Here is an 18555-nt window from a genome sequence, read left to right as displayed (position 1 = left end):
ATGCTCGACAGCGTCTTGGCCCAGGGGAAGGAAGCATTCAGGGAGCCCGCAACATGCAAGGCAGTAACTCCCAGAACAGAGAAAAAATACAAACATTCCTCAAAAGACCCACCCTACATTCAGGGGACGGTCTCCGCAGACTCCATTATCACGGCCACAGCAAGGAAGAGGGCTAACGTACCCACTACCTCTGGACCACCACCGGATAAGGAGAGCAAAAGGATGGATCTGGTGGGCAGAAGGATCGAACGGAATGCCGCGACCCACTGGCGCATGGCTAATTCCAACGCCCTGATAAACAGGCACATGTACCAGATCATGGAGGAGCTGGGGCAGTTGGTGAAGGACTTACCCCAGGATGCCAGGCAGAAGGCCGAAAAACTGGTTGAAGAAGGGAAGAACGCAGCAAATTCTTGCCTTAAGACGGCCCTGGATGGAGCAGACACCTCCAGCAGACTCATGATGATGGGTGTCACTGAAAGAAGACACGCCTGGCTAAGGATCTCAGGTTTCAAACCAGAGGTGCAACACAGCATTCTGAACACACCGTTCAACGGCGACCCGCTTTTCGGAACAGTTGATGAGAAGCTCAGCCAACTGAAGAAGGATAACGAAACTGCAAGGTCCATGGGAGCATTGCAGTTCAGAGGCAGCAAAAGAGGCACACCGTCACGGAGGCCTGGCGGGAGAGGTGGAAACCAGCCAGGTACATCACACCAGGCTTTCCAACAAACGCACCAGGCAGACTCGCAGGCCCAGCAGGGTCAGCAGAAGCAGTCCTGGCAATACCAACAAAGAGGCCAGTCCTTTCGAGGGAGAGGAAATGGACGTGGCCAGAATAGAAGAGGGGGACAGCAGCCCGCTTCTAAGTGACTTCAAAAAACTATGTGTGCCCACCCTCAGAAAAGATCCCAGGGGGCAGCACGTACAGAGGGATCAAGACAAGCTAGACATCTACGACCACATAACACCAGTGGGAGGAAGATTAAGATTTTACCTCCAGGAATGGAGAAAAATCACATCGGACAGATGGATCCTCAACATCATCCAATTCGGATACTGCATAGAGTTGGAGGGAAGGCCAACAAGCAGAAAACCAAAAAGAAAACAACTAGCAAGCAAACAGCTAGAGTGTCTTCAGGAAGAGGCAAAGGAACTCCTGCGGAAGCAGGCCATAGTACGGGTACCCTTCAAGGAAAGAAACACAGGAATATACTCTACGTACTTCCTGGTGCCAAAAGTAGACGAGACAATGAGACCCATTCTGGACCTAAGGTTCCTGAACAAGTTCATAAGAACGCAAAAATTCAAAATGACCTCCCTGCAAGAGGTGCTCCCACAATTGCAGATCGGGGACTTCATGGTCACAATAGACCTCAGACGCCTACCTGCACATCCCAATGAACAGAAAGCACAAGCATATGCTCAGGTTCACCATCGGAGAAAGCCACTACCAGTTCACGACACTAGCCTTTGGGCTAAAATCAGCACCGAGGGTCTTCACAAAGTGCCTCGCAGCAGTCGCAGTGCACCTACGAAGGAAAGGAATACACGTATACCCTTACCTGGACGACTGGCTGGTGAAAGCAAACTCATACCAGAAATGCAAGCAGCACGCACATACTGTGACGAGCACGCTCATAAGCCTGGGGTTCTCCATCCATTGGAAGAAATCATCAATGGATCCGGAACAAGTGAAGATCTTCCTGGGAGCACAGATCAACACCTTACAGGGCAAGGTGTTCCCCAGCGAGAAGAGGGCGAGGGCACTGGTGAAGGAAACTCGCCTCTACCGGAAGGGACAAGCTCGGACAGTGAGGACTGCGAGCAAGATCATGGGGATGATGGCATCATGCATCCACCTGGTACCGAATGTACGTCTCCACATGAGACCCATTCAAGAATGGCTACAGGAGCAATGGTCACAAGCTACAGGCAGTTGGGAGGATCTAGTGGTTGTAACGCACGCAGTGCAGAAGGAGATGACATGGTGGACCATGGAGAACATAACAAGGGGAAAGCCTCTAACGCCCCCAACGCCAACAGTGACCATCACCACAGACGCATCCCTGAAGGGATGGGGCGCTCACATGGAGGAGCTCAAAGTGAGAGGACTGTGGACGCCAACAGATGCGACAAAGCACATCAATTACCTAGAATTGAAGACAATCTTCCTTGCACTGAAAGCTTTCCAGACAAGACTGTACAAGCACAAGGTGTTGCTACAAACAGACAACACCACCGCGATGTTCTACATCAACAAGCGGGGGGCACACAGTCAGCCCCGCTTTCAACGCTGGCGCAGGAGATATGGAGATGGGCCATCCCTCTCAAAATAGACCTGCTAGCCATACACCTACCAGGGAAGGACAACATACAGGCAGATTGGCTCAGCAGACAGACATCGGCATCCCACGAGTGGGAGCTCAATGCTCAGGAGACAAGGTGGCTGTTCAACAAATGGGGAACACCATCAGTGGACCTGTTTGCCACACGCCGGAATGCAAAATGCCAAAACTTTGCATCCAGACAGCCCGAGGAGAAGTCACTGGGGAATGCCCTATGGATAGATTGGTACGGGACATTTGCTTACGCCTTTCCCCCGATACCACTGATGCACAGAGTAATGAGCAAGTGCAGAGCGAGCAACATGACCTTGATACTGGTCGCGCCACAGTGGGCCAGGCAGACATGGTACTCGCAGATCATGGAGATGACACAGTGTGCACCCCACAGATTCAGCAAGAGGAAAGACCTACTCTCCATGCAGAACGGAGAGGTGCTACACCCAGAGCCAGAGAGCCTGAGCCTAGTAGCGTGGCTCCTGAGGACATAGAGTTTGCACATTTGAGATTGCCAGAAAGCACCCTGAGGGTCCTTCGGGAGGCACGAAGGCCCAGCACTCGGAAGTGCTACGATGCGAAATGGAAAAGATTCACAATGTGGTGCACGAAGGAAAGACTTCACAATAAAATGAAGAAGGACTCCACAGTGCTAAAGTATCTGACACACTTGCTGGAGAAGAACCTTAGCTCATCCTCTTTGAGAGTTCACTTGGCAGCGATAGTCGCCTACACAAGGGGAGAAACGTGCAGGAGTTTCTTCACATCACAGGTGGTGAAGAGAATCCTAGTAGGAGCGAAAAGGATCGCACCACCCAAGCGGGTGCCGCCACCTGCATGGAACTTAAACATAGTCCTAACGGAACTCATGAAGGAACCTTTTGAACCACTTCACAAGGCCTCCCTAAAGATGCTAACTATGAAAACAGCTTTCCTGGTTGCAATAACGTCCTTACGAAGAGTAAGCGAGCTTCAGGCGCTGACGCTACAAGAACCCTACATACAAATACACAATGATAGGGTTGTGATGAGGACTGACCCACACTTCATGCCGAAGGTGGTATCCAAATTCCACATGAACCAGTCTATACAGATACCGAGCTTTTTCCAAAAACCAACAACTAGCGCAGAGCGAGCCCTGCACACACTGGACGCCAGAAGGGCAGTCATGCACTACATTGAGAGGACTAAGGGACACAGGAAAACAAAACAGTTCTTTGTGTCATTCGCAAACAGTTTCATGGGAAAGGCAGTAACCAAAAAGACTATTGCACGATGGATCGCACAGACAATTCAACTCTGCCACAAACGTGCAGGACAAGAACTAGCAGAGGGGACACGTGCCCACTCCACTAGGAAAAAGGGTGCTACAATAGCTTTCCTGGCTAACACACCCATACAGGACATATGCCTGGCGGCAACATGGGCTTCGGTGCACACGTTCACGAAGCACTACTGTGTGGATATACAGATGAACAAGGAAGCACAAGTCGGACAGAAGGTGCTCCAGCACATATTCAATAGCCAACGCTCATCTTCCACCCAGCCGCCACAGAGATGAGAAACCGCTACAAAATCTATGCACAGCATAGTGAATCCAGAAAGATTCACGCTGCAAAACGAATAGTTTTCTTACCTGTCGGTGTAGTTTTGCAGCTTGAAGATCTTTCTGGATTCACTAGCGAACCCACCCACCTCCGCCAGAAAGATGAGGCTGGAGAGAGAAGAGGTGGTTAAAAAAAAAAAAATGAAAGTACAAAGCGGTAAAATATCACCTAAATAGAACATTGCCATTACTTCGGAAACGAAAGAAACACGGAAAAAAAGAACCCGAAGATGGCGCCCAAGAGTGGGAGCTTCCGCAGGAAGCATGCCGACGTCACCGGAAATACACCCAGGAGGTGTGACGCCGACGCCCACCTGGGCTACGAAAAAAAAAAAAAAAGACTACGAATCCGGACCCAACCACAAGACTGCGGAATAATGCACAGCATAGTGAATCCAGAAAGATCTTCAAGCTGCAAAACTACACCGACAGGTAAGAAAACTATTCGTTCCTACCTGTCTGGAATTCCATCACAACAGACAAGTGTGTAAGACCGATTATCTAGTATGGTGTTACTGCCTAGAGCTTACAGCTACTCCTCCAAATATACCACCCAGACAGCGTCCAATGTCCACAGAACATCTAATGCTGCTCCAACAAGAGGTTCTATCATTGCTGCAAAAAGATGCAATAGAGTTAGTTCCATTGCAACATCAAGGAACAGGGGTATACTCACTCTACTTTCTAATCTCAAAAAGGGATGGGACACTAAGGCCAATTCTAGAATTAAGGCTTCTCAATCTGTATATAAACTCAGATCATTTTCACATGATCACTTTACAACAAGTGCTCCCATTGTTGCAACAAGGCGATTTCCTCACTACACTAGACCTCAAAGACGCCTACTTTCACATTCCCATACATCCTTCTCACAGGAAGTATCTCAGGTTTGTGCTAGAAGGACAACACTATCAATTCAAAGTCCTTCTATTCTGGGTCACAACCGTACCACGAGTGTTCACAAAGTGCCTAGCCGTAGTAGCGTGTATTAGCAACCAAGAGTTGGCTCTAATCAGTTAGGCTGAGCACTTATATCTATAAAACAAAAGAAAATGCCTGAACTGATACAGCTAGTTACACATCATTTGAATGCACCAAGGAAGAAATCACATTTCCGCCCGGGATTTTGCTAATTAATAGCGGTTTATTTGTTCATTTTTTAAGAAAAAAGTTTTTCAAAGTTTATACATGTTATGTACAATAGGACACTACACCATTAAACTAAACAATATTTGGACACTATAAATACTCGATCATAATAGTCAGACATATCACAGTCATTCAAAACTCCATACATCCATTCAAACACAATCTAGAAAAACAGAAAGAGAGAAACAAAGGTTGCTCAATAAATCAATACATAAGGTATACTACATAAATGCATATCAACCTAGAACAAAGTACACTTGAAATTAGACAAAAATCAATTGTTTTGTGAAGGACTTGTATATCAAATGTGTACAAAACTCAAGTGCAGTGTTTATCAACACTTGGGTTTTAAAGAACAGAGCAACACTTAATACAAGGGCCTACGCGTTTCGAATCCCAATCGAAGTCAAAGGGGGATTCTCCTCAGGGCCAATGGAGTATCTGGAAAACATAAGGAAGGTCTCTATGTAAAGAAATTCATGAGTGACTCCGTAAAGCTAAATGAGTGAACCACCACCAACTCGAACAGCTTACCCCACTGGTCTATGAGGCGACTTGGAAGGTGTAGTGGAGCAGAGGTATCTGCAGGGGAAGGGAATACTTGAATGAAGGGTTTTTTAAAAAAAATCAATCAGGCCAAAGCCTGTGTCAAGAGAAATGAAAGTTCGCTCTACCTGTCTAATGAAGCTGGACATCAGCGACCATAGGCTAAATCTTTTTAGCAGGTGCAGACAAGGTCTTTGCGGGGGGGGCGGTCTCACTAAAATAAAAAATTACAAGTAGAGATTGCTAATGTCCATCCTGCTACGGCACATGGGGGTCTAGGATCACGAAGATTTATCACAGGTGTCTTACCAAGTAGGATGGCCAAGAAGTCCGTTGTAAGTCTACGGCTCCAAGAAGGTCGGGGACAAAAGGTTCCTCGTTTGGTTCAGTTTAATGAGTCCTACAAAACCAAGGAGGAGTTACTTGTCTACCCATTCGAAATTGATGGGCAGGTATAATCTCATGACATTCGCAACTATGATTGAACACTCCATTTGAAACCGGGTATATGACAAATAGCAAGGTAAATTACCTGCACTGTGGCAGACACTTGGCTCAGTGAGGGGACGGGAATGTGGACCCGTGGGTTGCCATCACGGAAGGATATGGATCCTAAACGCAAAAGGACAAACAGGTTTTTTAACCGTAACTCAACAAATGTGGGGAGAAAAGGAACTGCAGAAATTACTACCAGTTCTTACCTAGAGAAAAAAATTATCGCGCGCCACAATACAGCCGACGTATAGTTCGGGCGTCTGAGCAGAACTAATCTCTCACGCATGCGCAGAACGGCCGGTCTCTCTCTCATAAATAGACAGGCGGGCGGGTGGAACACTACTCGCCCGCGCTTGCGCTTCAACAACATGGAAGGTAATAGAATTGACATATTTATTACCACACCTAACGGCGCTGTTGATGTAAAAGGCCATTCGCAAGCATGAATGCAAAGGTACTACTTAACACTATTTAGGCCAAACAAGTGTCACCTTCACACACAGAAGAGTCGAATATTTACAATGAACAGGGCCCTGTCATTTTCAGAGTTTATAAATCTCTGACAATTCATTTAGGCCTATAACGGCCGTATTAAACTTGACAATAAGGAGCGCTTCCCTTTTAGAGAGTCTCGCATCCCAGTCACCTCCTCGGGGGTCGCGTTCAACCCTAGAAATGATAGTCCATTTTAGATCTTTGGTTTGGTGGCCCATTCTGTTCCAATGATTGACCAGGGGTGCTGTTTCTACTCGATTTTTTAGTCTAGATTTGTGCTGAGAGATTCTTTGCCGGGCCTCCTGATTCGTTTTACCGATATACAAGAGTCCGCACGGGCAAAGGATGCCATAGACAACGTATCTTGACTTACAATTACTGAATGTCTCGTGTTTCCACGAGACACCTTTATGTTGAAATAGAGAGCCCTCAATGGTCGTCTCGCAACATAGACAGGTCCCACATTTATGGTGTCCTGTGATGGGATTGAGACCCATTATTTGTTGAATGGAAGGGGGGGCTTCCTTAGCTATTCCTGCTCTAACCACGTAATTAGCTATGCTCTTTTCTTTTTTAAAAGCAAAGAGTGGCGGTTTATTGAGGCCCTCGTTTAAATTTTTGACTAAATGCCAATTTTGGTTTATTACTTTTTTTAGCTGGTTGGCATTGGGGCAGAATGTCGTGACACACACCTGTCGTTTTAGCTGTGGCTTGCTGCGTCGTTCAAGGAGCGTTTCCCTGGGGGTCCAACGTGCCCTTTTCATGCAATTTGATACCAGTTTTTTTGGGTACCCTCGGTCACACAGTTTAGTCATCAAATTTGTGGCATGGGACTTGTAGTCTTCATTAGTTGTACAATTTCTTCGTATCCGAAGAAATTGCCCCAGTGGGAGATTCTCTCTTAGACTCCTCGGGTGGTTGCTAGAGAATAAGAGGGCTTTATTCCGATCCGTTGGTTTAACAAAAAGGGAAGTAGATAATTTGCCTTCGGTTGGAAAAACTTCCACATCCAAAAAGGATATTTTTTCTCTCGACAGTATCATGCTAAACTTGATGTCTGCAGTACGTGCATTCAGCCAGTCATAAAAGCATCTCAGTTCCTCTTCCCCACCTTTCCACACCATAAAAACATCATCTATGAAGCGTAGCCACACTCCAATGTGATCTTTGAAGGGGTTGTTGTTGTATACATAAGTGTCCTCATATAGTGACATAAAAAGGACTGCCAACTCTGGAGCGAAAGGACAGCCCATCGCCACCCCTTTAACTTTAAAGTAAAAATCTTTGCCAAAGCAAAAGTAATTCTTTTTAAGTACAAAGGAAGCGAGGTCAATCAGGAATTTTGTTGGCACCTGTACAGGTCTCGATCTCAGTTCCAGGAAGTAGGCGAGCACAGCCACCGCTTCATCCTGGGGGATCTGGGTGTAGAGTGAAGTGACATCCAGGGTGACCAGGATGTCACTGCCCTCACTAAACTCTATTGTTTCAAGTTTATTGATAAAATCTGTAGTGTCCTGCAGATATGATGTGACAAGGGTCATGAATTGTTTCAGAAACACGTCGACATATTTGGCAACTGGTTCGAGCAGGGAGTCGCATCCTGCCACGATCGGCCTCCCCGGGGGTTTGTTTTGGTCTTTATGTACCTTTGGTAAAACATAAAAAAGAGGTACTTTAGGGTGTTTATTTTGTAAAAAATCCAGCTCTTTGGGACCTACAAAACCTTCTTCATAACCATCTTTGATGATAGCGAAGAGTTGGTGCTGTAGTTCTAACGTGGGGTCTTTCCCGATTTTGCGGTAGCATGCCTGATCATTCAATTGCCTAAGCACTTCATTTTTATAGTCTGTTGTCTCCCACACCACTATCGCCCCTCCCTTATCAGCTTGCTTTATAGTGATGGTGGGATCACTGCGTAAATCTTGAAGGGCTTTTGTTTGTTCTTTTGTTGTATTGAATTTGACATATTTTTTCTGCTTTTCCATAGCAGAAATTGCAGAAAGTACATTTTTTTCAAAGACAATAATTTCTTTTGGTATTTTATGTCCCGAGGGACAAAAAGTAGATTTATTTCTTAACCCCGTAACTTCAGGAATTGAAGATAAAGGGTTTTCAATAAAGAAGGTTAGTAGTCTTAATTTACGGCAGAACTCGATGAATTCAGTTTTCATCCTTGTAAAATCTGTGCGTTTAGATGGTACAAAGGAAAGGCCCTTGGACAGGATACTTTCCTCTGCTGCAGTCAATGATTTGGATGAGAGGTTAAAGATGGGTGACACCATCAGTTTTGATAATGTTGGCGGCGAGTTGTCATCTCCCATCTCACTTTCGCCCTCGGTCGTGTTTGGCCTCTCCCTAAAAAATTCTGGGTATTGCTTTGTTGTTGTTGATTCTGGTTCCATTGTCGGTTCCTATTTGGTCTGCTGTTACTTTTATTGCCACTATTATCACTATCGCCGCCTGACGAAGAGGTGTCCGAAAAAGTAATGAACTGATTTCTTGACCTGCCGCGGTTACCTGGTAGAAATCGCCTTGAATCGGGTTTTGTGTAAAAGTCTACTTGTAAGAATGGATACACGTTTTCTAGTGTGAAGGTCTTCTTGTCTTTTTCAAATTGGTTAGTTTTTTGTGTTATTGTATAGTCCTTGAAATCCTGTATTTCTTTTGCAACCTTGTCTAATAATGTCTTCGCATCTGCTATCGTGGGATTGCTATTTATTTCAGACTCTAGTTGCGCTATTTCTTCCAGTTCTTGTTTGGAAATTCTAGCAGCTGTTTCTACAGTGAGGACCATAAGGTCCCTACTGCATTTTGTCTCAATCTGACTGAAGCCCTTTTTAAATATGGGGTCCTCAGTGAAGATAACTGGTATATTTTTTATCTGAAGACCACCCGGAATGGTGCCATCTCGTAAATGTTGGAGAAGAAAATGCCCGTTTAGGTCTGTTCTTATTTGCTTCTTTTTTAAGCGAAGTAACTTATCCGACTCGTTTTGTGAAGTTGCCGAGACGCTGAGGGAAACTGAAGAGAATAATGGTGGGTCACTCAACAGGTTTTTTATATGATCTTCTGAATAGGCAAAGGTGTCCCTTTCTGCCATAGAAAATTCAAAGATTCAAAAAAATAGAAATTAATACACGTCAGTACAACAAAAGACAAACAAAATGATATATGGGCTTTGGTATCTATGTGTGCCTTTCACCCCACAACAAAGACAAGAATTCAAATCTTGTCAGCCACAAAAGACTGTGGTCCAGTATAAAGAACACTTCGCGAGAAAAATTCCCGCTATAATATGTATTAGCAACCAAGAGTTGGCTCTAATCAGTTAGGCTGAGCACTTATATCTATAAAACAAAAGAAAATGCCTGAACTGATACAGCTAGCCACACATCATTTGAATGCACCAAGGAAGAAATCACATTTCCGCCCGGGATTTTGCTAATTAATAGCGGTTTATTTGTTCATTTTTTAAGAAAAAAGTTTTTCAAAGTTTATACATGTTATGTACAATAGGACACTACACCATTAAACTAAACAATATTTGGACACTATAAATACTCGATCATACTAGTCAGACATATCACAGTCATTCTAAACTCCATACATCCATTCAAACACAATCTAGAAAAAGAGAAAGAGAGAAACAAAGGTTGCTCAATAAATCAATACATAAGGTATACTACATAAATGCATATCAACCTAGAACAAAGTACACTTGAAATTAGACAAAAATCAATTGTTTTGTGAAGGACTTGTATATCAAATGTGTACAAAACTCAAGTGCAGTGTTTATCAACACTTGGGTTTTAAAGAACAGAGCAACACTTAATACAAGGGCCTACGCGTTTCGAATCCCAATCGAAGTCAAAGGGGGATTCTCCTCAGGGCCAATGGAGTACCTGGAAAACATAAGGAAGGTCTCTATGTAAAGAAATTCATGAGTGACTCCGTAAAGCTAAATGAGTGAACCACCACCAACTCGAACAGCTTACCCCACTGGTCTATGAGGCGACTTGGAAGGTGTAGTGGAGCAGAGGTATCTGCAGGGGAAGGGAATACTTGAATGAAGGGTTTTTTTAAAAAAATCAATCAGGCCAAAGCCTGTGTCAAGAGAAATGAAAGTTCGCTGTACCTGTCTAATGAAGCTGGACATCAGCGACCATAGGCTAAATCTTTTTAGCAGGTGCAGACAAGGTCTTTGCGGGGGGGGCGGTCTCACTAAAATAAAAAATTACAAGTAGAGATTGCTAATGTCCATCCTGCTACGGCACATGGGGGTCTAGGATCACGAAGATTTATCACAGGTGTCTTACCAAGTAGGATGGCCAAGAAGTCCGTTGTAAGTCTACGGCTCCAAGAAGGTCGGGGACAAAAGGTTCCTCGTTTGGTTCAGATTAATGAGTCCTACAAAACCAAGGAGGAGTTACTTGTCTACCCATTCGAAATTGATGGGCAGGTATAATCTCATGACATTCGCAACTATGATTGAACACTCCATTTGAAACCGGGTATATGACAAATAGCAAGGTAAATTACCTGCACTGTGGCAGACACTTGGCTCAGTGAGGGGACGGGAATGTGGACCCGTGGGTTGCCATCACGGAAGGATATGGATCCTAAACGCAAAAGGACAAACAGGTTTTTTAACCGTAACTCAACAAATGTGGGGAGAAAAGGAACTGCAGAAATTACTACCAGTTCTTACCTAGTGAAAAAAATGATCGCGCTCCACAATAGACAGCCAACGTATAGTTCGGGCGTCTGAGCAGAACTAATCTCTCACGCATGCGCAGAACGGCCGGTCTCTCTCTCATAAATAGACAGGCGGGGTGGTGGAACACTACTCGCCCGCGCTTGCGCTTCAACAACATGGAAGGTAATAGAATTGACATATTTATTACCACACCTAACGGCGCTGTTGATGTAAAAGGCCATTCGCAAGCATGAATGCAAAGGTACTACTTAACACTATTTAGGCCAAACAAGTGTCACCTTCACACACAGAAGAGTCGAATATTTACAATGAACAGGGCCCTGTCATTTTCAGAGTTTATAAATCTCTGACAATTCATTTAGGCCTATAACGGCCGTATTAAACTTGACAATAAGGAGCGTTTCCCTTTTAGAGAGTCTCGCATCCCAGTCACCTCCTCGGGGGTCGCGTTCAACCCTAGAAATGATAGTCCATTTTAGATCTTTGGTTTGGTGGCCCAGTCTGTTCCAATGATTGACCAGGGGTGCTGTTTCTACTCGATTTTTTAGTCTAGATTTGTGCTGAGAGATTCTTTGCCGGGCCTCCTGATTCGTTTTACCGATATACAAGAGTCCGCACGGGCAAAGGATGCCCTAGACAACGTATCTTGACTTACAATTACTGAATGTCTCGTGTTTCCACGAGACACCTTTATGTTGAAATAGAGAACCCTCAATGGTCGTCTCGCAACATAGACAGGTCCCACATTTATGGTGTCCTGTGATGGGATTGAGACCCATTATTTGTCGAATGGAAGGGGGGGCTTCCTTAGCTATTAGCCGTAGTAGCAGCACATCTCAGAAGACAGCATATCCATGTCTTCCCATACTTAGACGATTGGCTCATAAAAGCCAAGTCATTCAACCAGTGTGTTCAACACACATCTCAAACAATTCAGACACTGCACAACTTGGTGTTTACAATAAACCACACCAAGTCACATCTACAGCCCTCTCTTGTGGAGAAGTATGGCTCACTGGTTAGAGGAGGCAGACCCTGAAGCAGAGATCAGACCCGGGACCAGGGTCCAATTCCCGACGCGGCAGGGTCTTGAGCCCAAATGTCCACGGACTCGATAATTCTCGCTTCGGTGCCTACTCGAATCACGGGTTCACACTCTGCAACTCTGGGCATTAGCTTGCTTAATCTCCACTATGGCCCCCCCCACCCCGCGCGGCGGGATGCCTGGCTTTCACCTTGGGGATGCCCAGTACGGGTTATCTCTCAGGGAAAAAGCCAGGACGGGTTCCCAAAGCAAGCGCCGAGATGCCTCACGGTGATTCGAGCCCTATAAAAGAAGACATAACATAACAACATGTACATCAATACCTAGGGGCTACCATAAGCACCAATACAGCTCTAGCTTATCCCATCCAGCCAGGATACAGAGCATTCAAGCCTTAGTTACAAGGTTTCAAAACCAACACTCTCCCAGCCAGAGTGTTCATGCAATTAATAGGCATGATGGCATCTTGCATTTTTATTGTACCATATGCAAGACTGCAAATGCGCCCATTGCAGGAATGTCTAGCTCATCAGTGGAATCAGGCACAAGGACAACTGAGAGACCTGGTGTTGGTGGACAGCCGCACACATCGCTCTCTGTAGTGGTAGAACACCAAAAACTTGTCCAAAGGGCGGCCGTTCCTCGAGCCTGTTCCACAGATAGTACTGACAACGGACGCAGCCCTGACAGGATGGGGAGCACATATGCTCCACCACACAACTCGGGTAAGATGGACCGCTCAACAAAAGGTGCTTCACATCAATCACCTAGAGTTGCTGGCAATTTTCCTAGCACTATAGTCCTTCTTAGTGCATAAACTGAACAAAGCTATCTTAATCCGGACAGACATGACAGCCATGTACTACATACAAAAACAAGGAGGCACACGTTCCCTGCAGCTGTCTCAGCTCGCACAAAATATCTGGAGATGGGCCATTCCACAAAACATATATCTGCTCGCAGAAAACCTTCCAGGAGTTCACAATCAGATAGCCGATCTGTTAAGTCAACAGACACAACAGATTCACGAATGGGAACTACATCTGCAAGTTCTTCAACCATTCTTTCTCAAGTGGGGTCATCCAGACATAGACCTGTTTGCCTCACACGAAAACGCAAAATGCCCAACCTTCGCCGCCAGGTTTCCACACCCGCTATCCAAGGGCAATGCGATATGGATGAACTGGTCAGGCAGATTTGCGTACGCTTTTCCGCCAATCCCACTAATACCACCACTAGTAGTACGCAAGCTCAGACAACAGTCTCTCAAACTAATCCTGGTAGCTCCCACATGGGCACGCCAGTGGCAGAAAGAGCTCTACACACCCTTGATGTTAGAATAAGCATTACTTTACTACATTGAAAGAACTAAATCCTTTAGGAAAACCAAACAACTTTTCGTAGCTTTCTCCCCACCTCCTAAGGGTAATCCGATATCCAAAACCGGAATTGCAAGGTGGATTGTAAAATGCATACAAATATGCTACCTTAAAGCCAAACGCACGTTAACTATTCCCCTAGAGCTCATTCTACACGTAAACTAAGGGTATCTATGTCATTCTTAGGGAAAATTCCTCTAGATGACATATGCAAAGCAGCAACTTGGGCCACGCCACACACCTTAACAAAACACTGTTGTGTAGATGTGCAATCAAAATAAGCTAGTGTGGGCCAGGCTGTATTAAAAACACTTTTTCAAACTACTGCAACAGATACAGGTAGCCACCGCTAAGGAGGATACTGCTATATAGTCTATGCATAGTGTACAATCTGGAGCTCATACGCCTCAAACGGAAAATGCTACTTACCAGTATGCATCTGTTCTTGGCATGTAGAGCTGCAGAGTTGTACACGCCCACCCTCATCCCCGGATACCTCTATCTGATCCAGTATTCTCTTAATTAGTTACATCACGCATAGACATATTTCTATTTCTCACTACTACATCTAACCCTACTGGCAAAACAATCTAACGATGGAGCCGAAGCCCATGCGCACTGTCGACCGAAGGAGTCACCAACCTTGTGACTACAAGACTTCTTCAAAGACAAGAACAACATGCAAACATCTGAGCCCAACAGCAGATGGCGATCTATGCATAGTGTACAACTCTGCCGCTCTACATGCCAATAACAGATACATACTGGTAAGTAGCATTTTCCTTTCTCACACCTCGGAATGGTTAAGGGCTCATCCTAGCAGATCCAAGGTTGCTAACACTGCATTGGCATGCAGTTTTCCTCTCCTGAACATCTATTGGGCAGCCTAGTCAGTATCCTGCCATATATTCACGAAGCAACCGCTGTCTGGACAGCCAGGTTCACCAAGAGGGGCATTTTGCCTGCTTGTTATGCTGGAATTTATTTTTTTCATTTGAGTGAATTTACAGACCCACCCCCAAATAGGTATTGCTTTGGTACCTATTCAAAAGGTGAAGAATTGTTTGTTAAAAGTCTCTATCGGAAGAATAAGTTACTTGCCTTCAATAACCCTCTCTCAGCTAGGCACTCCGGCCCTGATTTAAATCTTGGCGGAGGGGAATATTCAGTCACAAACGTGACAGATAACCCCTCTGCTATGTTATGATCCCATTATATCCTATGGAGAGGTTTGTGACTGAATATTACATCTGCCGAGATCTAAGTAAGATCCTTTGTCTAACCGCAGGTTCATCACTGATCCTCCCCGTTCTGTGAATTGGGCTCTGCCCATTAAAAAGATCCCTAGTTTAGGAATTGGCACACTGGACAAACCAGTTGGATGCTGGGGCTCTTCGCCTGGTGGTGCGGACAGCCTCAAAAGCAACTGACATCAGCATTTGAGAGTGGCACCTATATTGGGACAGTACATCTTTTCCAGAGAAGAGCAGCGCTGGTGCTGAGTGACACGGCACCACCAGACGGCACATAGAGCTATTGTAAAAAAGTTTCCAGATACGGTCGGATTCCGGGTGAAGTATTCAAAAGGTGATGAACCTATGGTTAGATATTCTCTACCTGGAAGGTAGAGTAAGTTGTTAATTCATACTAAAGTTGGTATCACGTTTCCATGTAAATCAGGCCATACAGAAACCAACCTATTTCCAACAACCAAAGAAGCAGGCAGAAAAGGCCCACGCACCAGGAAGGAGGAGCAAGGGCTCACCTGTCATAGGTTTTCATTGCAAGAGGGATTGTGCAAAGGATTCAATTTTGTCAACAGGAGCTACACTCAAAGAAAGACTATAACAAGGTAAAGCAGAGCATCTCTGTCATTCCTATGAAGCATGACGTTGAACAATACATTTGCTGCCGCCCCACGGTCTTCAGTACACCTGTTCATGGAACATTAGTGTCTGGACACCCAATCAAAAAGGGAGGCCCAAGTAGGACATAACGCGTTAAAATGCTTGCAGCACCGGTAGGAGGGAGGGACTTACGGTAGTGGGGGGCAGGGGGAGAGAAACACACATCTAAGGGATAAAGGAATGTGTAGTGAGCTCTGAAAAAAACCTCACTCAATTTGCTTTAGGAACTAATGTCATGCTTGGGAACGGGAAGGGACGTTACTGTTTCCACTGCTCTAAACAATGTGTTTATGTATGGAAAATCAATAAAAGTTTTGTTAAAAAACCAAGAAAAAAAAACTTGATTGCAGACACTCTGAATAACCCAGCCACCTGGCAGAAGAAAATTCTGCAGTCTAATCAATGTATAGGATGTGAATCCAGAAAAGATTCATGGTGCAAAACAAAAAGGTTACACGCCGGTAGGAGTAATTTGCAGCTTGAAGAGTTTTCTGGATTCACATGGGACCCACCCACCTCCACCAGGTGAACTGTATTTGTAAAAAAGATTCTCAAGACAACAGAAATAATGAAGGGAACAAACACAATAAAGTGGCCAAGGGGAAAAAGAATCTGAAGATCGCGACTGAGTCGAAGGATTTCCAGGACGTTCATCTGCTGTAAGTGACTGGTTCTGGGTACGAAATAATGGCATCTTTTCGGTTATTCAAGTTGCAGTTAGAATGGAAAGATGGTTCTGTGTAGCTCGGAGGTAGCTTTAGTGGGGTGAATTGACATACTGTGATTAGGTTTACACACTGAACCAGCTTTGAATGGATTGATGGTTCGTGGCACTCCTTAAACAAACCTTATTCATACAAACCATAGATTGGTAATAACTAGCAAGGTATCAGTTACTAAGTACACTATGTACAGGGTTGGGGTTCTTCCCTTCCCTAGTCTGACTTAAGCTGACGTCTACATTGCATACCTCCACAGAAGGACTTGAATGTATCGTGGTGCAGAACAATCCATTGCTGAATTTGTAATGGTGATCATGTTGATCATGATCCTAGTGTTGATTGGAAGCTAGGTTGTCTTCTCAGCCCTCACTCATCATTTACTGCGCTTGGTCAAAAGTGTTTAGCTCTAATGTGACCAGAACAGTCTTTCTGGAAGTAACTGTAAGGTGACATATTTGGCACCAAATAAAACCTGTACACAAATTGATCGTTTTGATAGTGGCTGGAGGTGTATAGGGAAGCACTTCTGATGGGGTTTATTTGATTAACTGTACATCAAGTAAAGATCTGCCTGCTGATGCACTAGACCAGGGATCCTTAGTGCCCGGTTCCAGTCATGGCAGGCAGACTCAAATATTCAACTGTTGCATGATGGATTTTGTGTTTGTGCAATTCTGGTGAAAAAAGACACCGTACTGTGATGTCTTAGGGATTAAATGACTACTTCTGACGCTGGTCTGTTTGCTTTGCCATAGATGCCGCCTCCTGGAGGGCCTCCCCCACAACAGCAGGCAGCCCAACAGCAGCCCCCTTCACAGCCCCAGCAGGGGGTGGGCAGAGCCGAGGCACAGCTTATCTCCTTCGACTGATCTTGCTGGCAGGGGTGTGGAGGGGGGATGTTGAAAGACTCCCAAATCTGTAACACTATTGCTAACCAGATACTTTCTCTTAAACCGCTCCTGCTGAGTTACGTTAAACCACAGTTCTCGCTTGCGGTGTGACTTCTCTCAGTGAGTGTGAGGTCACTTTGCCCATTGCACATGTCCCACTTGATGAGCCTCAAGAAAACGGGTTGGAGGCACTGAGGTTTGGAGATTTTTTAGACCAAGTACCTGCTACTGTGTACTGTGTAATGTCAATATTCCCCTAATGATGCTGTCAGACTGCTCTCCCATCTGCGGTTTCTCCTTTCTCTTCCATTCCCACTTAATCAACCGTGTTTACTTCTTCATTATGCATCTCATTCTGCTCTCTTCTGTGTTTGTTTCCCTTCCTCCTACCTATCTTTTCTAATTTGTTTTTATTTTTTGCTTCCCATCATTGGCCCTTGCCTCCTTTGTGAGCACTGACTTTCCTCTTTCTCATAGTCACTGATTCCGACAGCCACATGAATTGTACCCGTCCTGCCATAACTGATTCTGTCCTCTTTTAGTCTGTCCCCTCTCTTGTTAATTTTTTTGTGCATTTATTTTCCCTTTTATCTTTCATTCTCCATCCTCCCTCCACATTTCTCTACTAACCTTCTTCCGCATACCTTCTGTTCATAACTCCCTTCTCTTTCTGCATGCTGCTTGCTTTTCTGCCCTTCGGGTCCTCTTTACTTACTCTCCCATCTCTTTCCTCTGTTCCTTCTTGTTCTGGCTTAATATTAATTCCACGGCTTTCAGATTATATTCCTGTTGTGTTCTCAGTTCATTGACCATCTTTCTTCTCTGTTCACATAAAACGGTCATAGAGTATTACATACGGAGTCCTTTTCAAACCAGTTCTTGCTCAAGCCAGCTGGGCATTGATTCTGGGTTTTCATTTTCAGACGAGGGTGGGTGGGAGGCTCTTTGATTCTGTGTAGCTGTTAGATTTGGAATCTGTGTAGTTGGCAAAGACTAAATACCACAATAAAATCTGTTTAAAAACCAAGTGTGTGTGTTATACTGAGTTATGTAAAATGGTGCTTTTCAAAGAGTTGGGGCATTGTGCATTCCACAGGCTTGAAGACTAGAAACACAAATGAAGTGACTTGTCGACTTGAACAGTGATACATTGACAAAGGCGGTGGTCGACTATTTGCAATGTATGAACACACCCTTAGAATGTTGTATATATAAGCACTTTCTGTTTTTCTTCCCTCACACTCTTGCTAGTAAAAGGGTTA

At 44.9% G+C, this 18555-nt stretch overlaps 1 protein-coding gene across 8 annotated transcripts in view; it reads left to right on the top strand.

The window, feature by feature from the left end:
• Positions 1 to 18320, top strand: part of HGS (hepatocyte growth factor-regulated tyrosine kinase substrate) — a 236173-nt gene extending 217853 nt beyond the window's left edge. For all 8 annotated transcript variants that reach the window (XM_078653848.1, XM_078653847.1, XM_078653846.1 and 5 more), the window contains one exon: positions 17159 to 18320. In XM_078653848.1, the coding sequence (XP_078509974.1) occupies positions 17159 to 17272 (114 nt within the window). In that variant the 3' untranslated portion in view covers positions 17273 to 18320. The remainder of the gene's footprint in view (positions 1 to 17158) is intronic.
• Positions 18321 to 18555: the final 235 nt, after the last annotated feature.

The sequence above is a fragment of the Lissotriton helveticus genome, chromosome 7, assembly GCF_964261635.1.
Source record: "Lissotriton helveticus chromosome 7, aLisHel1.1, whole genome shotgun sequence".
NCBI classification, from domain to species: Eukaryota; Metazoa; Chordata; class Amphibia; order Caudata; family Salamandridae; genus Lissotriton; species Lissotriton helveticus.
The sequence above is the reverse complement of the archived record's forward strand: the minus strand, read 5'-3'. Positions and strand labels throughout refer to the sequence as shown.